This window comes from Meriones unguiculatus, chromosome 3 (assembly GCF_030254825.1).
Source record: "Meriones unguiculatus strain TT.TT164.6M chromosome 3, Bangor_MerUng_6.1, whole genome shotgun sequence".
In the NCBI taxonomy this organism is placed as follows: Eukaryota; Metazoa; Chordata; class Mammalia; order Rodentia; family Muridae; genus Meriones; species Meriones unguiculatus.
In genome coordinates this window covers 176448762-176473743 of record NC_083351.1, presented here as the reverse complement: position 1 = coordinate 176473743, position 24982 = coordinate 176448762, and the positions used below count along the sequence as shown (strand labels likewise).

General features: G+C 49.1%; 1 protein-coding gene across 1 annotated transcript in view; it reads right to left on the bottom strand.

The window, feature by feature from the left end:
* Lrrc8c (leucine rich repeat containing 8 VRAC subunit C) overlaps positions 1-24982 on the bottom strand; it is a 75626-nt gene that overhangs the window by 27220 nt on the left and 23424 nt on the right. Inside the window, exon 3 of the mRNA XM_060381075.1 lies at positions 2470-2611. Coding sequence (XP_060237058.1) covers positions 2470-2607 — 138 coding nt within the window. The 5' untranslated portion in view covers positions 2608-2611. The remainder of the gene's footprint in view (positions 1-2469; positions 2612-24982) is intronic.

The window sequence follows — 24982 nt, the reverse complement described above, 5'->3', positions numbered from 1 at the left end:
TTCAGCCTGAAGGGCTCCTTCCAACCTTGTGGCCTCTATTTGCCCTACCTCAACTTCTTGGCCAAAAGCCACACTTGCCAACTTGCTGAGTCCTTCCCCAATCTAAGACCTTCCCCAATCTAAGACCTTCAGTTTTCTCTTTCTGTTGTCACTCTCGAATTCTAAGTTTTTTAGCAACTCCCTTTCATCCCTAATTTCAATTCTTGTGGTTTTGGCTGCCCACGGTCAATTGTGGTCCTAAAATATTAAACTGAAATTTCTAGAAATAAGTGATTCGTACATTTTAAATTGCACTTTGTGCCGACTAGTGGTATTAGTCACTTAGTAATTGTCTTGGTTTTCAGGGCGGCTGTGGGGCATCTCGGCAGGTGTGTCCTGGTAACCTGTATTTTAACAGCGGCCTCCAAGCACCAGGGGTGGTGGTTTGGACACCCTGACATCCCCCAAGGGAAGCCTCAACCCAACAGGGAAAGAAGAAGAGGTTTGCCGAGGTTGCGAAGATAGGTAGAATGTAAGAACAAGCAGGAAAACATCAGGTTTGGTAGTGTCCTTTCAGAACCCACTGGAGGGCTCGGAATGCACCTCTCGCCCCCCCAACCCCCGGCTTATAATTTACTCACTGCCTGGGCTTGCTTTCTTCCTCTCCCCATGTGTTTACGAGACCTCAACACTTAGGTGTGCGTGCTCCTGTGCGTGCTACAGGCACAGGCAGTCTTCTGGAATCACTGCTCTTATTCCACCAAGTGGGTTCTTAGGATCTGGTTCCAGGGGTCAGGCATGGGCCTTCATCGCTGAGCCATCTCAGCAGCTTGGGGTTGGTTACTTGTTAGTTCTCCTTCCTTCCCTGGCAGTTCTTAGGAGAGCAGAGCCCGGCACACAGGAGTGTGTTCTTCAAAGGCTATTTTATTTATGAATAAATAGGGAAGTGTGCTTTGGTTTGCTTTGTAGCCCAGGCTAGCCCGGAACTCATTTTGTGGCTGAGGGTGACCTTGATTCTGCTCTTCCTGGTTACAATTCCCAGGTGCTGGGGTTATGAGGGCTCACCACCGGGGTAGGTGGTGAAACGTTTTTATTGCTCAAAGGAGGCACAGCATGTGTGGCGTTAGGGATTAGGAACAAGGACTCTGGAGCCGGATTGCTTGGGTATAAACAGGGCAGTGTGTCCCACAGGGAAGCCTCTCTGTACCCTCTGTGTACTTAGGATTACGGCAGCTCCTGTATGGACACCTGCATGCCAGAAGAGAGCTTCGGGCCCCATTATATAAATGGTTGTGAGCCACCACGTGGTGGCTGGGAATTGAACCCTGGTCCTCAGTGCTCTTGCCCGCTGAGCCATCTCTCCAGCCCTGGAACTATGATTTCTAAGGGTCCCGATGTTACTCTCCCCTTAGCTGGTGAATTAGGTCAGAGCTGCCAGCTGCTGTTACCCATGCCTTCCTTCCCTCCTGTTCTCCACCTGGCCTTACGGCTCCCACCTCTCCTCATGGAAATGCTCTTCCTAACATCTTCCCCCACCACCTTCTCCCTGGGTGACTCCACTCCAGGCACTGCACTGACTACCATCCCAAGGACGCCCAGTCTGAGAGTTACCAACGAATGCTGAGCTCTTTCTTGCTTTTGGATTCCTCTCCTCTCCCAGTACCTTCTCTCTCTGCTTCACCCCCGCCCCAGCTAGCCGGAGCACTCTCTGTTTTTAACGCAACTAGCACCTTTTTCTCGTCTCTGCCCTTCCGACCCGTGGTGCCAGCATCACACTGGGTCTTGTCTGCTTCCCAGTCAGCATAGCGCCCTCAAGTAGGCAGAGGCATTACCTAGCTCCTTCGAGTGTGGCGTCTGGCAGCGTAACAGGTAGAAGATGAATCTGACCTGATGTATGCATAGACAGCTTCTATACAGAACCATAGTATACACCTGATTTACATTTTAACTCAGAGCCAAACACTGAGTACCTCCTGGTATCTTACCAAAAGATTAACCCTCCCAGAAACACTTTAGGCTCAAGCTTAAGGGGCCAAGAAATGCAAAACGCTGTATTTGACGGTGGAATTGAATTCACTCTGTTGCACACTTCAGCCTGAAGGCAATGAAAGACGAGGAGCCCCTTTTGATGTTAGTATCACTTGAGCAAGTGGCTTCTTGGGAGTTCTTAGAAGCACAGCACCCATCTTAGCAGGACGGCTGAACAAACGAGGGTTTCAGGCTCTGTGCCATGATTACCAATACCATATATAGCTAGCGAAGACCACTAAATAGTTATCTGCAACACCCACACCATGCGGCCAGCTCTCCTGTCTTTTCTCTCCTGCTTGCACTCTCCCCCAACCCCCCACCCCAAACATACAGCTTTGGGGACTGGACCCACGGTCTCCCGGTTTCTAGGCATTTCCCACCATGAAGATGCACCGTCGGTCCAGAAGAGCCAGCTCTTAGCCGCACTGCGTGGCCGGCCTCCCAGGGCCGGGTGCTTACCTGTAAGGTACATCCGAACACTCCGATCATCAGCATGGCCACCGAGAGGTAATCCGTGAACACATCCCACCACGGCTTCAGCACCCGGAAGGCAGGCTGCTGCTCGGAGAACTGCCGGAACTCTGTCACCGGAATCATGTTTCTGAGAAAGGAGAGAATGCTGGTGAATGAAATGTCCTTCCTGCAGCACATAGGGCTGTTTTTGTTTGTTTGTTTTTTGTTTTTTTGGTTTGGTTTGGTTTTTCTAGACAGGGTTTCTCTGTGTGACAGCTCTGGCTGTCCTGGACACGCTTTGTAAACCAGGTTGGACTGGAACTCACAGAGATCTGCCCGCCTCTGCTGGGATTAAAGGTGAGTGCCACCACGCCAGGCTGTTTTTACTTTATTTTATCTTTATTTTTATTTTTTTAAGCAATATTTGAAATGCTCTTGTGAGCATGCAGCGTCTTCCGAAGCCGCAGATATCGAGCCCATCTTTTGAAATGTCTTTGCTGTTTCTACGTCTCCAGGCCATGCTGAGGTGCGTGTACCATTCCTGTATCCATTTGTCACTGCTTTCCTGGGGGCTGCTGGGAGAAGGAAAAGCCTGCGGCCACATGGCCATCCCCCTTTAGTAGAGGGGGAATGTGTCTCGTTTCTCCCTGTTTTCTAAGGGCCCTTGTTTCCATTCCTTTCCATTCCTTACAGGTCATGTTTCACCGTGAACCTCAAACGTACTCTGATGGCCTCTTCTGATAAATCAGTTTGCCCTGGAAACTTGCTCCAGTTTGGGTGAGTGTTCCTAGAGGCCAGGTGTCAGAGCAGGGATAGCCTGGGGTGTTTGTGGGACAAGAAGGACCTTCAAGAAGTCAGCCCCAGTGGAAGGAAATTAGGTCCCTGGGAGCGTCCCTTGAAGGAAATACGGGGACCCCAGTGCTGGCCTCTCTCTCATGCCCAAGACCTAAAAGCAACAGCCAAACACACGGTGGGCTGAAGACTATGAACCAGAAACCTCTGGTCTTTTAAAGTTGATTAATCGCAGGTGTTTGTTACAGGGACACAAAATGAACACAAAACATAGTATCTCTCTAAGAAGGACAGCTCAGTAGCCACACTCACTGAGACCTTACACTGCCCCTCCCAAAGCCCAGGGAACTTTGGAAGAGAAGGCGGGAAGAAGGTGGGAAGAGCGCTGTGAAGGCTGTTTTCTTGAGAGCACATGGAACCTGCAACCATGAATGCACATTCTGGGCCCTTTGACATTCCACTATGAACCGGGGTGGGGCCTCAGAAGCCCACACCTGTCTGGGGAGCTACAGGAGTCAGTGGCTGCTGGAGGAAGACAGTAAACCAGGGTTCTCTGTGAGCGACAAGAGACGCAGGTACTTCACCCAGCTACAGCTGATTTTTAAATAATATTTTGGGCTTTACTCTTCTGTGTTTATTCTTTAACAATGTTGAACGTTTCAGCCCTCTGCTTTTATAGCCTGTCTCCTTCACATCTGGGCAGAATCTGATGTGGCTTTTCCATCTTACTGAAACACAATTCATGCAGAACCCCGCCAGGCTGCCACCATCAGCTTCTTCACAATCCATGCTGACCCTGCCAGGCCGCCACCAGCTTCTTGAGAGCTCTGCCTGTTAGGTTACGCCTGTGTGTCTGTCCTATTGGCTTTCCGTCACTGTGATAAAGGCATGACCAAAGGCAACTGGGGACAAAAGGGTTTCTTGGTGTCGCACGTCCTGATCATAGCCCATTACTGAAGACAGCCAAGGCAGAAACTCAAGCAGGGCAGGAGCCTGGAGGTAGAGCCCACGGAGGGTGCTGCTTGCTGGCTCACTCCCCATGGCTTGCTCAGCCTGCTTCTTCCCATGACCCAGGACCACCAGCCCAAGGGTGACACCGACCTCAGTGGGCTCCCTTCCCCACGGATCACTAATGAAGAAAATGCACCACAGACATGCCCACAGGGAAGCAGCTGAGAGCAGCGTCTAAAGGTACTCTCCTCTTAGATGACTCGGGCTCAACTCAAGCTGACAGAAACTGACCAGCAGCATCCCCAACGAAGCCCCCCCAGTCACTGCGATCACACTAGAGCGCAGGGCTTGCTCATGCCTCCTGGCCCTTTTCTCATCGATCCACAGCAGGCTCGCTGCCCTCAGCCTGCTGTTGTCACTTGTGCGACACAGCCACAGACAGGCTCTGAGTTTCAGGTTCTGCGTCACAGGGGGTGAGCTCCGTGTGGCAGTCACGGTCTGCAGCCACCGTTCCCGGAGACCAAGCAGCTCTGAGCAAGCATGGGAGACTGAATGGATTCAGGGGCTCATTCACCTGGGTAGCGCTGCCTGATTCGGTGGCGGGGCAGCTTGTTTGCTTGTCTCTCTCACAAATTCCTTTTACCTCTCAAAGAATTGGGCTCATTCACTCAGGCAGCAGACAATTTCAGGAAGGAAAACATGCCACTTTGGACTTAACTCCCATCCTACAGGGGAAATTTCACATGTGGCATTGTAAGCAGTGGGCTCTCAACCTTGTTCTCCCCTTCCTTCATGTGCAAAACACACCTCGAACCCCAAAGTGTGTGCTCTTAAGAACATAACCTTAGAAATGAAAAACAATGTTTTAAAACATGCATTCACTTAGAAAAATGAGTAAATATGATATAAGAAACGTCAGTTGCACATTAAAGTTCTCATGAAAAAAAAAACCCTATGAACTCAGAAATGAAAATAAAATCATTATGTGTTAACATACATTATAAAAAATCAGGTTTTCCAGAACACAAAAAGAGGGCATTATTTTACACTTTTGCAAATCTCATCAATATCCAAACAGTGACGACAGCTGGATTCTCAGGTCTGGTTCTGAAGTCAGTGTTGTGACATGCTGTTTGGGTTAAAGCTCCTGAGACTGAACACAGCCTCACAGGAATATGAGGTGAGAAATGCAAAGACTATGTGGACAGGCTTTCATGTAACTGTGGCTATAATATTTTTTAGGCCTTGGCTAGTTAGCTGCAGCATGGACAATAGGGAGGTTGCAATAAACTCCACTATGAAGGCTTCTCTGTGCTGCCAGGAGAATCAAAGGCAAAGGGGATCAGCTGATGGATACGGAGCTAGAACAGAGCAGGCAGAAGGTTTAAGCTTGACTAGGGCTGGGCTGCGGTCTCTCCAGTATGCTTTGTACCTTCCTCTCCTGGGGTTAGACTGTTCACCCAGCTACACGCCCTCTCACAGCCAGGTGTGGCCAGGGCAGGGGCAGCAGCTGGCCACAGCAGCAGTGCAAGGCCAGTTAAGGGTTCAGTAGACCTGCCTGCTGCAGGCAGCCAACCAGATCACCAGGCATGATTGCCAGGCAGGCAGCAGCCCAGGCTGCAGGCTGGTGTAGACAAGAAGCAGGCAGCATTCTTCTCTCGCTTTAGGCCGCACTAATCAGCTACAGCCGGCTCCACGGAGTTCATCAATGGTGGAGAAATGCAGACTCCATGGGTGCCCAGGATGACACAACATGTTGAATGTTTCTTCCATGTTGAATTAAACCTAGCTAAAGTTTTACTTCGGTCTCTCCTTAGGTACAGATTTCTGGGATTAACCTATGGCTGACTGGCATAAAATGGCAACAGTGTGCCGAGAATTTCATCAAGGTTATCTTTACAACCACACTGTTTTTCAATGGTGGCCCAGGACCTTGCTTAATTGTTTAGGTCAACCTTATGCAAAAGATTTCATCATGGGGCCAGAGAGAGAGCTCAGCAGTGAAGAGCATTGCTTATCTTCCAGAGGGTGGTTCCCAGCACCCACACTGTAGCTCCCAACTGTAACTCTAGTTCTAAGGGACCTGATGCCCTCTTCTGGCCTCCACAGGCATGCACACAATAAAAAATAAGCTGTTATGTGCAGACGGCACAATGCCAACTTCTGAGGGCTTTACAAGTCTAGAAAGCTCCTTGAGGGACGTGCATGGGTACCCACAGGAGCAAGGCTGAGGAGTCAGCTCACAAAGAGAACAAGGGCAACACACAACTGTGAAGTTCTTGGGAACTGTATGGTTGGGGTGGGCACAGATGACACCCACCACGGTGACTGGGAAAAATCTGTGACAGCCTGTGGCTCTCAGCATTAAAGGGTGAGCAATCGTTTTCTGAGTGGTGGGAAAGGGATTCTTCCTTAAGCCATAGGGTTGTTGGCTGAGGATCCCAGTGCAAGGACTGGATTATTTACCTTGGCGTTGCCAGCCACTGAGGCCCGAGAGGCCCTGGAATGACAGAGGTTACCAATGCTGCTTCTGGCTGCATGCCGCAACTAGACCCTGCTGCTAGACATCAGATGCTTTGGTTTCAAGACTTGCAGAAATCGAGCCGGGACAGAACCCTGCCTTGAGGTTAGCTTTTAGAGCAACAGGGATGTGCTACTGAGGTGGCTCTGGCTGGAAATAATGGCCTGAAGCACTAATAAGCTGGGCATTTGCAGGTATTGAAAGCTGTCAGGAAGGCACACACGTATGCAAAGGAGCAAGGCTGGGAAGTCACCCCATCAGACAATGCAAGGTAGGAAGTGCCAGATAGTACAATAAATAGTGGTCTCAAGTGTTATGGATGCAACCAGCTTTGGGCGTAATTCCCATTCTAAAGGGAGAAATGTCACAGGTGGTACTGTGAGCTTTGACCAAAAAGAAACAAAACAAGACAAAACCAAACAAAACCCTATGGTGAAGAATACGATGTACTGCCTATCATGCTTTGCCAACATCTGTGTTTGTGCTCACGGGTTATTTCCAGTCTCAGTTTCCATTCAAGTGTCCTTGGCTTCTCTTTACCCTCTTTCTTGTGTTTTGTAGAAGGACTCTCTTTGCAACTCACTGTCAGCCACACTCTGGAGATGGGGATATGAGGCAGGGCAGTTGGGTACCCCACAGGAGTTGGAGGTGAATAGTCATCCCCTCCAAGGCTCAGGAAGTCTCGTGGAAGAGAGGGATGGGGAACCGTGAGGTCATAGTGTGAGGTCATAGTGCGATGTCACAGTCACTAAGTCAAGCTCCAACTGGAACAACTCAGAGCTCTGTGTCCCCCAAGCTGTCTCATGGTCATGAGAGCTCTGCATCCCCCCCCCCACACACACACTATCACAGCCACATGGTCACCTCTTGAGTCCGGGGCTTTGATCTTGATTTATGAATGTACCTTACACGACACTGATTTTGCACCAGCAACGACAAAGGTTTAGACATGTTAGCATTATAAAACATTGACCTTGTGGGGCCCCTTACAAACATCTGGGATAGTGGGGTTCCACGGGCTACCAAGGCACAGGCTCACTGGACTAAGTCAGTGGTTTTCCTTAGAAGGGCGAGGAGGGTCTGGAACTCACAGCAGGTGGGATTCTCTGAGGCCTAGGCTGCGCTGTCTCCCTGGCACCAGGCTTTACTCTGGGACCATGGTGCTTGAGAGGCAAGGCCTCTCCTTGCCAGGCCATCTCCTCTCCCTCCAAATAACACATTTTAAATGATACAACAGAGCCAGATGCCCTGATTTTAGAGAGCTGAACTTTTACAGTCCATCTCTGTTTCTCTTTCACGTACGTTTTCTTCTCTGGCTGTACTGCAGGACGGGGCGGCGTGAGGTGCCAGAGGGTATGCCTCGCCTGCACAGGGTTTGAAACGCCACCAGGCTCACTCCGTATCACACTCAGCGTTCATCTCTTGAAGATATTCAGTCCTTTGCTTAAACAAGAACACTGGTAAGTGGAGCTCGGGCGACAACTCAGTCTGTGAGGTGCCTGCTTTGCCAACACAAGGGTCTGCCTTCCACCCCCGGAACCCCTGTGAAAAGCTGGCATGGTGAGACGCAGTTTTAGGCAACCCAAAACGGAACCCTGGGGCTAACTGGCCAGTCAACCCAGCCTCCTCGCAGAGCTCCGGACCAGTGAGAGCTAATTTAAAAATCAAGGTGGACAGTGCCTCAAAAGTAAAGCCGGAGCTTGCCCTATGGCCTCCTGCCTACGTGCACCTACACACAGGTGAACATGTATAGTACAGACATACGGAAGGAACACTGGCATTGCTAAGTGAAAGGCTTTTCCCAACACAGTATATCCTGCACAGAACCGCCTCAGGGAGAATGCTAAAATTTTCTTTTAATTAAGCAGAACACAGTCTTCTCTCTGAGCCACGGCTCACAGAAGAGCAAACTTAGTCTAGCATTTGGAGTCTAACCTGAGTGCCAGCACTCCTGGGCGCGTGTGCCTCGCATTTGTTTCATGCTTTTCTGGCAGTAATGAAATGGCGCTGTAACCCTAGCAAGCACAGCCATGCACCATGAGTAACGGGGGCAGACTCTGGACAAAGAGGTCAGAGGCTCCTTCAAAGAACAAACAAAAAGCAGCTCAACGTTCCTGAGTACAAGATACACAAATACAGCAGGAAAGACACAAACATGTACTGTTCATCCTTTAAATTAAAAAAAAAAAAATCCATTGAAAACTTCATTTGCCAGTATATAGTACGTTGGTTCTCCCTCTCTCCTCTTTCTCCATAGAGCCCACTGAACTGAGCCCAGCCATTTCTGCACGTGGAAGGCATGGCACCATCCCCTGGGCACGGGCAATCTCCCAGCGATTCTCCCTCTCCCAGCCACCAGAACCTCCCATAGCTTTAGAGATGGGAGGGGGCATCTCATGAGCACAAACCCTGCCCATCCATACTGGGATTTGAACTGGCTTGGTCTTGTGTGTGCTCTGTACAGCTGCTGTGTCATGTCTAAAGGATGATTTCACAGCGTTCTTCTGCACCGTCCAGCGCCTGTGTTTTTTCTGCTTTCTTTTCAGTGATTTTCCTAGAATTTTCAGGTGTGTGCGTTGGTATAGATGACACTTATTCTCAGGACTCTTGCCAGTTCTGAGTCTCTGCATTAACTGTGGGAGCAGGAGAGTGGGGGAAGGGATCATGTGTATGTGTGGGCAACCAATCAAAGCTCATAATGTATGAAGAAGTTTTTATGGAAAGCTAGTAGGTGGTAAGCTTACTCAAAACATCAGGCCCCAAAGAAGAAGTCTGAGCAGAAACACTCTCTGTGTGTGGCCGGGGTTGGTCCCGGAAGGCATGAGTTGTTCTTTTTAGTGTTTTTTTTTGTTGTTTAATTGTGTGTATGTCATGCATGTATGTGTGCATACAAGTGCAGGTGCCTGCAGAGGTCGGAAGATGCCCCAGATCCTCGGAGGCTGTTGCTGTGAGACTCCTGATGTGATGCTGGAAACTGACCTCCAGTCCTCTGTAACAGCAGCAGACTCGTGAGTGCAAAGCCAGCTTTCCAGACCCACGAGTTAGTAAATGGACATCTCAGTGCCGGGTCTGGATTATCTTTCCCTAGCAGCAGCCAGACAGGGACCCCCTAGAGGCCCTGAAAACAACAAAGGCTGCTGTCGTGGCTTTTGGTTGCCTGCTGTATCTCCGGCCTCATAATGTATTAATCTTAACAAGAACCTCCTATTTAGGCTTCTCTTCTCTGCCCAGGGGTCCTGAGCGTCGCTGCCTCCTGAGGATGGGGCAGTGGAGTCTGCCTTCATCCCATGCCGGCTCCGCCAGCTCTGGGGGAGATTCTTCTGTTGGGCATGCTCCGTTAACTCTGCCCAGGTCCTCTGATCTCCATCAAGAAGGCACTGCTCGGGAGACCTAAAACAGAACTCGTCAGAATACTCAAGCACAAGTGCAACTGAAAATGAGAATGTTAGGTATCTGGCCACCCCTCTGATAGATACGTAATGCAGAACTTTGTGCCTGCAGGATGGTAACGTCAGCTCTTCGTGGAAAGCCTCTTCTGAATTTGATACCGCAGAGTTCCTTCTCCCAGGTTTTCTTTCCACACGGTGAAACTAAATGCAGTCAAACACGAAGACATACAACCCTCTTCAGGTCATCAATTCCAGCAGCTGGGGAAACCATCGGAGACAGTTTCAATGAAAGGTCTAGACCAAAGAATGTGGCCAAAGGCTGCTGCTCTCTCACAGCTAGATTGTATCAAAGATCTATAAGGAGAAATGCCATGTAATTAAAATAGACCTGTTTCTAATGATGAATGTATTTATCAATTTAAAAAGTTCAAGAACAATCATTCTCCACCGGGATCAGGGCAGCTTTCAGACCGAAGCCTCCCTTTCTGCAGTGGACACAGATTAATGCAGAGAACAAAAGGCTCTGTGCTCAGTCCCAAATGAGATGTCCACTCCATAGGCTTTCCCCAAGGCTCAGGGCCCATCACGGAAGACGGGGTGGAAAGGTGTAACCAGAAGTGGAGGAGTCAGAGGAAAACAGAGACCTGGACCTGACAGGATGCTACTGTCATGAACTCTGAGGCTGCATCCACCTGACTTACACAACAGGATCAGACCAGTCTGCATTCTAGCACACAGTGGGAGGGGGTTCAGGAATTTCCACCCTTAACTGAGGCGTGATGGACATTTGATGGCTTCTAGGGGAGGGAGGGTGATTTTCTTTAAGGGTGTGGTTCTGCTTCTTTCAGGGTGTGACTGACTACAGCACACAGGATGTCCTCACACCCAAACATATCCGGGCAGCACAAATCAGAGTCAATGGAGAATTACACCAAAACAAAAAAGGATATGATCTTGGGGAAGGGGAGGGAGGTGAGGCAGGCGGCAGGCAGGCAGGCAGGCAGGCAGGCAGGGTGCTGAGAACTTTACATCCTGATCCACAGGCAGGAAAAACAGACAGGGAAACCTCCTGGCTGGGATTTTAAAACCTCAACACCCACCCCTAACAACACACTTCCTCTCACACCTAATCCAACAAGGCCACACCCCCTAATCCTTCTAATCCTTCTCAAACAGTTCTACTCCCTGGTGACTAAGCATTCAAATATATGAGCCTATGGGGGCCATTTTCATTCAAACCCCCGTAGGCAGTAGCACAAGGTCATAGATTTATTAATTTGAATCCTTTGTCAGTGAAAAACAAAACAGAAGGAAAACAAGCACCATTAGACAATTCTGAAAAAGACCCAACCCAATTCCATTTTATTAAAAAAATTCTTTTTTAGATTTTTAAATTTTACATTAGATTTTTTTTGTTTACAAGGTATGAGTGTTTTGCCTACACATATGTGTGCACACTGTCTGCACGCCTGGTTCTTGAGGGGGTCAGAAGAGGGTGCTGGGTCCCATGGAATTGGAGTTATGGATGGTCGTAAATTGCATGTAGGTGCTGGGAACTGATCCAGGGCCCTCTATAAGAACAAGTGCTTTCAACTCCTGAGCTACTCCCCATCCCCCATGTGTGGTGGTATGAATGAGAACGGCCCCCACAGGCTCACCTACCTGAACACTTAGTCCTCATTGGTGAACTGTGTACGTGGGATTCAGGAGGTATAGTCTTTCTGGAGGACGTGTGTCACTGGGCTGGGCTTTGATGTTTCAAAAGCCCATGGCAGGCCCCGTCTCTCTGTCTCTCCCTCTCCCCTCCGCTCTTCTACCACTCCCATCTAGGGATCAGGATGCACCGACTCAGCTCCTGCCCCAGCGCCATGTCTACCTGCCTCCTGCCATGAATGATCACCAGCTCACACTCTGAAAACGTCAGCAAGCCCCAATTAAATGCTTTCTTCTAATAGTCGCCTCGGTCATAGTGTTTCATCCCAACATTAGAACAGTGGCGAAGGCACAGGCTCGCTATCATTTGTTTGTTTGTTTACTTATTTATTTATTTGGTGGGGCTGAGGATTGAACCTCTGGCCTCATACTGAGCTACATCCACAGTCACAGCCCCTCTTTAACTTCTAAATGTTTTAGGCCATTCGTACATTGCTTAAGCTAGCCCTGACCTCACCCTGGTAGCTCAGTGAGGGCTTGGTCTTAGAAGCATCCTGCCTTAGCCTACCAAGTCCCTGGAATTTCGGGCCTCCCTGACCGTGCCTGGCATACTGCCACTGCCACACCAAAAAAAACCTATTTTGAAAGGGGTTGTTTGCCAGGTGCTATTATTAGTAAGAATCCTGGGTTGGAACTAAATGAGGCCTTCCTTAGAAAAACTATTTCATAACTATCTACAGCCTTGCCAGATATATTTTTAAAAGTAGCTGAAAGATCTAGAAAGCAGGATATATAAGCCTGGAGATGTATCAGCTTGAGTGGGGGCATTTAAAGGTGGCTTCAGGTCTTCTTACAGCAGTGGCATCAGCCGGATGCCAGGCGTGTTTGGAAGGAACAAAGCTGTTACCTTGGACTAGCATGTGAAGCATGTCTATGATACCAGCACTCCTGACACAGAGGCAAGAGTATGGGAGTTCAAGGTTAACCTAGGCTACACTGCTACTTATAAGTCAGCCTGGGCTACAGGAGACCCTTCTCAAAACGATATCAGAGAGTTGTTAAGTTGAGAGGCTTGAAATATTAATCCTAGCACATGCGTAGTGGTCACAACTTTAATTCTGGCACACAGGAGAAAGAGGCAGGCAGATCTCTGAGTCAAAGCCAGCATCGTCTATATGGTGATTTCGAGATGAGCCCGGTCTACAGTGGGACCCTGTCTCACACAACAAATCAAATAAATAAATAAAACTCAATTCCAGAAGAGAAAAAGCAGCATAGAAAAATCCGACTAACTCAGTTAAAACGTAAAATTTCACAGAGAAAAAAAGTAGGACATAAACAAGAAAAATGATTACTTCTAAAAGCCAAACACTTCGAAGATGAGAGACCTTTCGGAGCTCTGAGAGGAACTGGGGAATTCAACGGGAGATCTTCTGGGTGGTGGAAAACAGGCCCAGCGCCAAGAGAAAGGGCAGTTGATGGAACAACTGAGGATGTTTGTTTGTGTTTGTTCTGTTCCCTGTTTAGGTGACCCATCCTCAAAGCCAACAGATTATCGCTCCACGGGCCTGAACATGGCTACACGCACATAAAAGTTACTGCAAAATAAACAAATAACATCCCCCTGATAGATTAATGGAAATTTGTGGGAAGACAGGTTGGTTCATTTGTATCACAGGTGCTGGATATGGCACAGTTAGGCTTGCATTCCTGTTGGTAAGACGTGGGCCTGGGCATGAGGAGATGAAAGCCTCGGGCCTCCCTGGTTTCATCTCCCCCTCCCTGGAGGCTCAGGGCTCAGCTTGTCAATGGAGACTCTTGGAATGAGAATTTTCTCAAGGGATTGACAACCTCCCCATCCCCAGCACCAACCCTGACCTAGACCTGGGCGGCTTACATGGTACTAGCTTTAGTCACACACTGAGCCTGCTGATGAGGAGCAGGAAGCAAGTGAGAGAGAGAAGCGCTGTCCCTATGAACCCTGCCGGGAAGCAGTCACCCACATCTGACCATGAGAGACATGATGGGATGGGCACATCCAGGATGCTTCATCTTCACACTGCGGTCAGAGAGATGCCTCCTCGGCGCATTCATACTGCTCTCCATGGGGCAGTGTGAATTTCTGTCGAATAAGATAAATGTGGCTTTGTCTGTCCCGGAGATGAGGACAGGTCTGAGCTGGCTGAGATGCCCAGAGGAGGAGGAGGGCCACAAATGACATTCTTTCAGCCACCTGGCAGAAACATAGCCGCTTCATCTTCTAGCCCATTAAATGAGGTGGACTGACCTCCAGATGGCGCTTCACTTGATGGAGCTGGGTACTGAGGTCAGAAGAGTCTCATCCCAACCAGCATACAGTTTTGGCATCTTAGGGGTCAGTCAGCACCTTGCCAGGCACCAGTGGCCAAAGACTATCTCTCTCTCCTGCATCTGTCCGACTTCCCTCAGTCTGTCCATGTCTATCTAGGAAGCCACTACCGAATGGCACAAACGTCTACTATCTTGTCAGAGGATGCTCCCTTCGATCTGTTTACAAACAGCTTTAATTGGCACATGGTCATGGGCTGTAGGTCCTCAGATTTTTGAGTTTTGGTGGTACTTGGTCTTGAACCCAAGACCTTGGGCATGTTAGGAAGTGCTTTACCACTGTGCTACACTTCTGGCCTAGCATAGATAAGTTCTGTGGCTTGGCAAACCTCTCAACTTTCTTCCTTCAGTTCCTGAGACATGTGAATCGTTGTTCACCAGTTCTAACATACCATAGGAGATAAGAGCAAATTCTTCCTGCGTGAAGTCTTGGTACGGTCACCTAGCACCTCCCTTCCTCCCTGCCATCCCAAGTCCCCAGAGACTGTGATAACTCACTTCTGTGAGGCCAGGCTTTTGAGAGTCACATGTCTAAGGATGCAGCATTTGTCTTTCTGTGCTTGGCTTCTCTCTCTCTATTAGGATGCTCTGCATGCTCTGCACGTTTTCTCTCCTCCTTTCCCCCTTTCAGCATTTTTTTTTAAACCACCAAATGGCCACCAAGGCCCGTCACTGAGAATCAAAGCTGAACAAGAACTTAGGGCAGAAACAAGGACAGCACGTATCCACACAGGAGCTATACCAGCCCGGCCCGTTGTTTCCCGTCTCTGTTCTTTACAGCAATTCAAACTCAAGGGGATTGCCTGAGCCGGCCTAGCTCTTGAGAGATGTGTGCCAACTAGTCTTTCACTTCTTCCAGAGAGGACAGGACCTACAGCTGTGTAAGCCAGGGGTGGTGACAGACACCTGTAATCCTAGCACTGGAGAGGTGGAAGGAGGGGCGGGAGTTCAAGTCCTGATTCGGCTCCATGGTGAGCCTGAGCACAGGGTGGGCCACACGAGATTGTCTCAAAGACAAAAACCAAAATCCAACAATCGAAAAATAAAACCAAATATGCAATCGCCTGGGAATGAAGAAGTCAGGTGGAAATAAACGGGCCCAGTGTTCACACTGGGACTTAGAATAGGAACAGATTCAGATACATACTTTAAAATTTCTTCTCATATAAACTCTTCTTAAGTGGTTTGGTTTCTGAGGCAGCATCTCATGTAGCCCAGGCTGGCCTCTAGCCAGCTATACAGTTGAGGATGACCTTGAACTTCCCCTCTTTCTGTGTCCACCTCTGGAGTACTGATGCTCCAGGCACGCACCACTGCATCTGCTCTTATGCAGGGCTGGGCAGTGGTCTCAGCACTTTGCGCATTAGGCCGTACTCCCAACAGAGCCACACCCCCAGGCCTGGTGTAAACTCCTGCCACTTGCAATCCAAATCCCAAGAACCAAATAGACTGGGATTAAAAATGCCCCAATAAGCTTCTATAACTCACTGCTTTTCTCCAGCATTACTTACAATGGCGTTTTTCTAGCTCTTTTCTCACCAAGCAATAAGATGTGCAAGCTCCTCAGACACTTGGCCAGTCTACGAACAGTGGCCAGCCTGATGACTGCAGAGAGAGAAGCAGAAAACTTCTGCATAAGGAAAGTGGCTGCAGGAATTAAACTAGAAAAAAACCCTTGTAAGAGAATAAGTGAGTCAGCATGAGGTATACCAGCCTCATAGGCATCAACTTCAAAGAGAAAATGAAATGATTTAGGTTGCCTGGGTAACACCAAGATAAAATGTGGAAATGAAAATGCTCAGACATTAACAAAACCTTCCTCAGCAGGAAGGCCTCTCGCATCAAGGAATGAGCTTTACCATGGCAACATGCAAATCCCCACATAAACGGGCCAAACAGAGAATTCCCAAGGGTGGAGCCTGGCAGTGAAGACCATTCGGATCCACTGCCAGTTCCGTACCTCACAGAGGCTTGCTCGGATCAAGAGAGACTTCCTCCAAAATCTTAGCCAGTTAAGTGCTATGCATGACTTCTACCAACTCATATTTCTCCAAATCTCCGCTTGTTCTAAAGCACTGATTTTAGTCATTAAAAAGAAAAAAGTAAGAAAACAAACACGAAGGCACTGTGGTGGTTTAAAGTAAAAATGTTCCTCATGGTCTCTGGCATGTGAACACCCTGTTAGCGGCACTGTTTGGGAAGGTTTGGGAGGTGCGGCCTTGCTGGAGGACCTGTGTCACTAGGGCCATGCTTTGAGAACGTAAGGACTCACCCTGCTTGCAGCCTGACATCTTTGCTTTGTGCTTGTGGTCCAAGATGTGAGCTCTCAGCTTGTTAGTCCTGCTCCGTGCCCATTGCTGCCTGCCATGCTTCCCGCCACCCCAGACTCTTCCCTCTGGAACCAGAGGGCCCTTTCCCCCAAGCTGCATTGGCCATGGTGTTTTATCACAGCAGCAGACAACTGATGCCACCAATGTAACTCAGTATCGCTCAAGGTTGACTTTTCCATATCTGATGAGGCTGTACTTTCCCCTTTGCGGGGGGAAAAGGTGCCCCAGGTACTGCGGCAGTCGGCAGATCCCTGACAGTCAAGCCAGTACAGTTGCAAAGTATTACTCTCTTTGGTTCTGGCAAATGAACCCAGGGATTTGTACCTGCTCAGAACTTACTCCATGACAGAACAGCACTGTCAGCCCCAGAGCTAGTCAGCTCAGACCCTAGGATCAGATAAGGTGGCAGGATGTCACTAAGTACCTGGCCAGAATCCTGCCTCTGCCATTTGCCATTTGTAAGCCAGGAGAGGAGACCAGTTAATCCCTTTCCTCTCTAAGTGTTAGGATGTGTGCAAGAGACAATTATAAATAAGCAGTAACTGCAGCGTGAGGCAGGGACTTAGTGTTTGGCAGTAGAAAAGACAATGAGATTTGGTAGGTAAACTGAAAAAAAAAAGTCACCATGGTAAGAAAACGTCACGTGAGATCTACCTTCTCAGCAAGCTATGCAGTGTGATTCTGCTGACCACGGCTACAAAGTTCTACAGCATGCCCCTCGAATGTACTTATCTTGCTAACTGAAATGTTATACCTATGTGGCCTTTGAATGAGAATGTCCCCCATAGGCCCCAATGTTTGCATGCTTTGGCCATCACCTGTGGACTCTTTGGGAAGGACGGGAGGTGTGTCACTGGGGTGGGCTTGAAGGTTTCAGAGGACTCAGCCATTCCCAGCATGCTCTCTGCTTCTTCCTGTTTGTGGACTGGGCTGTGTGAGCTGTTAACCAGTGGCTCCGGGGCCTTGTCGCCCACCTGCTGCCATGCCCCTGCCACAGACTTAGCCTCTGAAGCCGCAGCCCCAAATAAACTCTTTCTTCTGTAAGCTGCCTTGGTAACGGGGTCTTGTTGTGGCAATAGAAACGGAACTAAGACAGCAAGGTCAGTAACTCCCACTTGTCCCCTCTCCTCAGACCCACGAGGGGACAAATATGATGGCTGTAGATGCATCAGGCAGCATCTGTCATTGTGTGACAGTGGCCTGATTCTCCTCGCATAAAGGTTTCAGGGTTTACCCGTGCCCTTGTCCATTGAAGAATCTACTTCTTTTTGAAAGCCAGAAAGTATTCCATTGCAGGAATGCACCACAATTTAAAAGTTATGCAGTAGAGTGGACACATGAGGCCCCACCTTTCCCTGAGGGTCTATACAGGTGGTTGGTTGTTTCTTCAGTGGCTACTGGTAAGTTGTCCTGCTCCTGTAAATTCTTATTTGAGCCCTTTAAGCAGCCTCAATTAAACAAGCAAACAAACAAAAAGATACACTGATCTGTTGATGGGTATTTCCATACTGTGGCTATGGTAAGAAAGGTTAGTATCAATAAAAAGTTGCTTTATAAAAACAAAACGCCCTTGATTCAAATATCTCACTTTTGCTAGGTGGGAAAGGAGGTCTAACAGTGATAATGCTGTGGTGCCTACCAATGCCAGGCATTAACCAGAGCATCTGTCAGACATTATCTTTCTGCTCTACATTAAGTCTGTCAGGTAGGCTCTGGCTTGCTGTATAGGAGAGGAGACCTACACGCTAGTGAAACAGTCTCCCCAGTGTTACAGAGCCTGTGACGGTCAGAGCAAAATCTCCAACTCCAACCTGTCAGATTCCAGGGCCCAAGCTCATCGCACTCACAATCTCCCTCATGGGACAGTCAGCCTTGACGCCCCCTGACCAAGGCATTCATTTCGGAAGCCAGCTGTCTCCAGACTGCACTCACGGTGACCGTGTTTGTGAGCTCAATGCAGTGCCTTTGGCTCTGACACACACAGAAATCCAGATTATGAAAAGAGCTGTGAAGAGGCTGAAAGGACCCAGCCTCTGTCCTTGGAGCCGATGCTGTGGAGCCAAGCTGTCACTGGTCCGTGGCTGGGAAACCGGAGTTTTAGAGAGAGCCGTGGGACCACTTCTACCAACACATCACTCTCCTGGTTATACCCGCTTCGCTCTGAAGCTCCACTCTTGGGTGGAGAACTCAGTTCCTGAACACTGTACTGTTCCGATCTCCTAATTTAGGGGTGTCTGGATGGGATTTCCAGGAATGGCAAGAACTTTCTGTGCCGAGAATTGAATACTGGGAAACTTACTCCAGATTAAAACAGAAGGACACTGACTACCTACTTCCCTGGCATTGTTCTCGCTCAAGCTGATTCGGTTAGGCCACTTATTAACCATCTCTTGCCCAAGAAAATCACCAGAGTCTCCTTCCCTCACATGTCAGTCAACTGTTCTGCTCTGCTGCAGATCTGCTCACCGGAGGGTGGCTCTTCTAGGGCTAGTTTGCATGTCCAACTTTAAAACAAAACACGAAGACTATTTCTGGCTCCTCTGCTCGTCTCAAAATATTACCAAGGCAGGCAGCATTTTAGGTATATTTTATGTATAATATTGCCTGAGCATTGAAGACGCAGCCTTCATCCTGTGAAGAAAACCCCACTGAAACACGGGTGAGGGCCTCTCCGAAGGCTTCAGGCAATGTCACAGCGCCAGGGCGCTCACATACCCTTAGCTTTGGCTTTCATTAGTTTCTCAAATATTTCCCAGCAGTTGCCTCTATCGTCGCTCAGATCCCTATTTTACACTTTTTAAATACATACATGCTCTTAAGTTTCCCTGTTATGTTTTTCCCAATATAAGCAACTCAGCTCTAGTAGAAGGGTTTGACATGGAGTTTAGAGGAGTCAGGACAAGTCCAGGGTTTTACTCATTTTTGTAAGACTGAAAGAGTCATCACTGACTGACAGGAAGCTTCGTCTATAGGAAGCATGTCTTCGCAGCACACGGGATCCCGGCTACAGACATGCGTGCTAGCTGTCTCAGAAGAGGGCTTCCACAAGCACTTGGCTATGCCAGAGTTGGAAAGTGTCAGCCGGAAGAACAAACTCAGTAGTGTTACCAGGGGACAGGAGAAAGCCACTTAGAGCCCCTACAGACAGGAAGGCCCCAAGGACTTCCTGAAACAAAGAACATTTTGCCCCAGATATGGACACAAACATTTTCTCTAGCCTCCCTCTAGTGTTTGCACGAACACCTCTTTTGGAGAGGTTTCTCAGATTGTCCTTTGAGAATACTAACACAGGGGCTGGGCATGGCTGGGGGGGGGGTGCGGGGGCAGTAGAGTCCCTGCTGTAGAAACACGAGGGCCTGTGTTTCGGTTCTTAGCATCCCTGTGAAAGCCAGGCATAGCACACACGGGGGAGTTGTAAACAGATGACTCTCTGGGCTCACTGGCCAGCCCATGCAGCTGAGTCAGTGAGCTTCAGGCTCAGGGAGAGGCCTGTCTCAGAGAGTATGGAGCAACCAGGGGAGACACCCCACACCAACACGGCTCCCACGCGCATATGCGTGCATACTGTACACACACACACACACACACACACACACACACACACACGGACACATGTGCACACGCCGCCATTCATTCCTCCCTCCCAGTGCCCGGGACAACTTCTGGCACACACACATATCCAGAAGCTCACTGCTGAATGAATGAGTGAAAATCAGGGAATACGTGGTTGGGAAGTCTCTCAGTTGTTAGGAACGCATGGCAGAAGGGCTGCAGGGATGGCTCAGTCATCAAGAGCTCTTGTAGGGGACCCAAGTTTGGTTCCCGGAGCCCACACTTATTCTCATGACAACCTGTCTGTAACACCAGTTCCAGGGGATCGATGCCCTCTTCTGCCTCTGTGGACACCAGGCCTGAATGTCGGGCGCAGACACACATGCATCACACTTAAGACAGGAATAAAGACATCTTCATGAAAAGCTCATGCAAGAGATCTTCATTGGACTCTCAGAACTCAGAGCAGGTGGACTTAGCTTCGGGCTGAGAACCCCGAGTTCCCCCTGCAGTTTCTCAGGAGGCTGCTGCTCTCTGCCGTGGAGCCAAAGGGACAGCTCGGGTGTAAAAGAGGCCATCAAGGTATGCACGTGGGGTTTAAAAAAATCTTTTTATCTTCTTCAAGGAGTTGGAGAAGAAAGGAGGGAGAGAGGAAAGACAGGAGGCGTTCTCAGACTGGGTTACCCCGAAGCACGGGGTCCTCACTGCGTGACCGGCAGCGCCACACTGACTCCGAGGCACCACTGCCGACCTCGTGACAGGAAGTGCAGGCTTCTAAGAGCAACCGTTCTCCCTGACAGTTTAGGTCACCATCCCTCTAGTCACGTGGTAAGGAGCAGGCACAGCAGAACGGGCGTGTGACAAGGCTGGGGTCTCGGTGGGCGACACAGGCACAGGTGCGCGCTGGCGCTGCCCTGCCATGAGTCCTACCGAAGGACACAAAGGCGACCTCCCACTGCAGGCAGCAACAGCTGGCCTCCTCACCACAGCGTGGAGGGCTCCTATTTTAAAGAAGGAAGGTATCTAGATTGAGGGCATTCCTTCACCACCTCCCACAACCTCCTCTCTTGGGAGTAAACCCCAGGTCCCCGCACATTCCAGATAAGGCACTGGCTACCACCGACCTCCAGCTCCTTCCTCTGACCCGTCTCCACCATCACCTTGATGCACGCCATGATCAAAGCGCGCCTGACGACCCCAGAAGCCCTGGGACTGATTCTCCTGCCTCCACTGTAGACTGGTTTGCACTGAGCAGCCAGAAGGAAACTCCTAAAATACTGGGTTTTCCCTTTGTGCCAAAGCCTCCAAGAGCGCTCCATCTCACCCAAGGAAAACTGGAACAAACCCGCAGTCAGTCCTGCCTTCAGCTACTCAGCTCTGTCCTACTCATTTCACCTGCTCTAGCCGCCGCATCGGCCTGTCTAGATGTCCCCAGAACATTCCACCTCCATCCCCATCTCAGGACCTCCGCACGTGCCACGCCTCTGCTCGGAATTCTCCCCGCGGAGGCGGCAGCGAGGCTTCACCATTGCCTTCTGGAGGGCTTGCTGCCCCTGGCCCAGCTCTCAACCGCTTTTCACCCCGCCTGCCATCACGTACTGGTGTACGCCATCATCTCTTGTCTGGACAAACACCTCGAGGCGGGTTCTCATTAAATCCCTCAGTCCACGCTTCCTTCCCTCTCCCACACCTGCTATCGGAGTTGACTACACTACAGATTTTCCCTGTGCTTGTGTTCTCTTTTCTGTCTTCTCCCGTTCGAAGGCCACCAAAGCAGGGATTTCTCTGGCTTAATCTGGAAGTTCTTTTTGTTTCTTCTTCTCTGGATGGTGCCTGCCTATGTTAACTTACTGAGCGAGCGAACAGAGTAGTAGAAAGAATGCACACGGAAACGCGTGGGAGTGAAGGTGAGCCAAGGGACACGGATGGCTAAGAGACCAGTCCAGGGCCTAGTGGTGTGTGTGTGCCTGTGAATGCTCAGTGCGTGCAAACACAAAATGCTCTGGTGGGGAGCGTGACACCAGGGCTCCATCTGCGGAGTGAGAAATTCAGGAAGGCATGGCTGTTAAATGGCTTGCATCACAGATTCTAAATAAAATTCAAAAACTGTCGGAGGGGAAAAAAATGGGAAAACCATGTCAAGTTACAGGTGCAGGCAAGAACTTCTCAACAGGGCCAGGTAAGGACATGGGCCCTTGACTGACAAATGTGACCTCATCAACCTGAAAGAAGCAGCCAGTCAAGTAAAGAAACCGTCTACAGAATGAGCAAAGATCTTTGCTTGTGCATCTGATAGAGAATTACAATCTAGAATATACAAAGAACGCAAAAAGTTAAACAAGAACTCAAATAGCCAGCTCAGTAAATGAACTAATGAAATAAATGAACATTTCCCAAAGGGTAGAACTCAGACAACGAACACGAAAAATGCTCAGGTTCACAAGGCATCAGAGCAATGCACTTTCAAACCCCAGTGACAGCAGTCATTAAGAAAATGAGCTGGGCGTGATAGTCCATTTAATGCCATCACTCGGGAGGCCATGGGCAGGCGTGTGGACATTCTGGTACCAAGCACAAAATGCTTTGTGAGTGTGAGGACAGGATGGCCAGGGCTACATAGTAAGACACTTTCTCAAGACAAAAAACGCAACAAAAAAATTGAAAAGGGCGCCAGGAAGAAGCTTGTGGGTTGTCATCCCATGACAACAGGAGACATGGGTGCGTTATCCTGTTAGGAGCCTCGGGGCGCTTTGAGAGCTCCTTCTGAAACACGTGCTCTGTGTCTATCTTTGAGTCTGCACTGGGCTTTTGCTGGAATCCACACCCAGGCAGGTGTGGGGGTCGCTCATCTTTGGCCACACGGCATGGCCACTCATTCCTGAGCGAGTTTCAGTCCCTGGCATAGGTCCCAGACATGACATACTTTATTTCAGTCTGCCCCAGGGCTTTCCTTTACACAGAGAGGGAGCTTTTTCAAAGCAATACCGATAATGTTAGTGCCCATTTATCAATTAAACACGGGGATAGGGCCCTGGGTTGGGACCTCATTTCCTAGAAGCATCTTAGAAAGCAAAGTAGCACACCGGATGAGACCTTACAGAAAAGCAGAGCTCTGCGCAGCCCTAAGGAAGGTAGAGTGTGCTTGCAGAGAATGATTTCATTACTCTGTGATCGGCTGACTCGTTGGCTGATTGACGGCAGCTAGGGATTGAATAGGTCCTTGAACATGCTAAGCATGTGCTGCGTCACTGAGCTATACTCTCGGTCCCCATTTTATCTATCTATTTATCTGCCTGTCTATCACCTGTCTGTCTGTCTGTCTGTCTATCTATCTATCTATCTATCTATCTATCTATTTTTGAGAAAAGGTTTAACTTTGTAGCTTTGGCTAGCCTGGACTTGCTAGGTAGACCAGGCTGGCTTTGAACTCATAAAGATCCCTTTCCTTGGCCTCCCAAGTGCTGGAAATAATGGTGAATGCCACCATGTCTGGCCAGCCCCATATTTAATATGATGTCTTTACCTTGTATTTCCCTGTATACTATATCAGGACTGACAGATGCCCCCATGACCTCCGTTTTGGGGAAAAGCATGCTGCTTGAGTAACACTGAAGGGGGCTTGGGCCATAACTACAGTACCCTGTGGTGAGAGCCTGTGGAGGAGTGTTTTCACACATACTCCAAGATCAACATGTCCTACCTGCTCCGGACGCTCCTTCGGTGCTTGGGCTATTTATAGTCTCGTCCGTCTCTCCTCCCACAGTGTAAACTGTAAGGGTACAGTCTGAGAGCCTCACTGGGCCCTCCCAGCTCCTGACCTCGTTGCTCTGGCAGTAATGGTTTGTAGGACATGGAACCGGGCATATGCTCCACCAAATATTTTCTGAGTGTGGAAAGCGCTTTAAACATAAAAGTTATGATACTGTGTTTGTTTGGTAAACGGACTAACAGTATTGATCTCAGGTAACCAAGCTCCCCCTACGTATAAAGGCAAAGCCTGGAACATAAACTCAGACTTCAAGTGTACGGAGAAGGGGCAGGCAGGTCATTTGAGCTGCACTGTTTAATCCCTCACTACCCCAAGGCTTGAGCAGGCCTGTGTATATGGGAGAAGCTGAGATTGCAAAGGGTTTACTCTTCCACCTGGGGTTGTCCTGGGGGAAGTACAGGGGCCTGAATGTCACCCAGGGAGCCTGTTTTCAGGACCATTAAAGTCACACGCTGTAGACAGCACTGTCCTTGCTCCTGTATCTCTGCCAGGAGTTATCTACAAGAAAGGCTCTTCTCACACATGTTAAGTCAGCTTAACATGTTTAAATCCTCAAAGGGGATTTTAAGTGAACATTTACTAACTGTACCAAGCGACCTCCACTGTGACACTTTCATACACGCACAGAACGTACTTCGATCCTGTTCACCCCTCATTGTCTTCCAGTAGCGTCCCCGGGCACTGTCCTCTGTAGGATCATTGAAAAGCTGGGTGATTCTCATTTCCTAAGAGCCGATGGTGTCACAGATTCTTTGTTTGCTTTCTCACGGGTTTCTAACTCTGGACTGAAATCTCTTAACTCCCTAGCCTCAGGTGCTTCACAACATCACAGAAGTTAGAAGCAGCCTCTGCTTCGCTCAGGGGCTGAGCGAGCCCGTTCTGCAGTCAGCAGACAGCACATGCGCACATCTATATTAAATGTTTGGCATTATCACTCAACAGGAGGTAACAACTCACAGGTGCAGTTTTTAAATCAACCGTTTCATTTTAGGGAGAAAAAGGAGGCTTTCCCCAGCCTTGCCGACAAATGAGCCTAATATTAAAATAGAGATAGCCCCTAGAAGAACCTTTCTTAGACCACGGACACAGATGTGTATTTTTAAATCATGGCCACCCCGCCGCCCCCGACACTTCTACATGAAATGGCACAGAGAGCGAAACGTTGAGATATAAAGAATTCTCTCGTCCTTTCAGA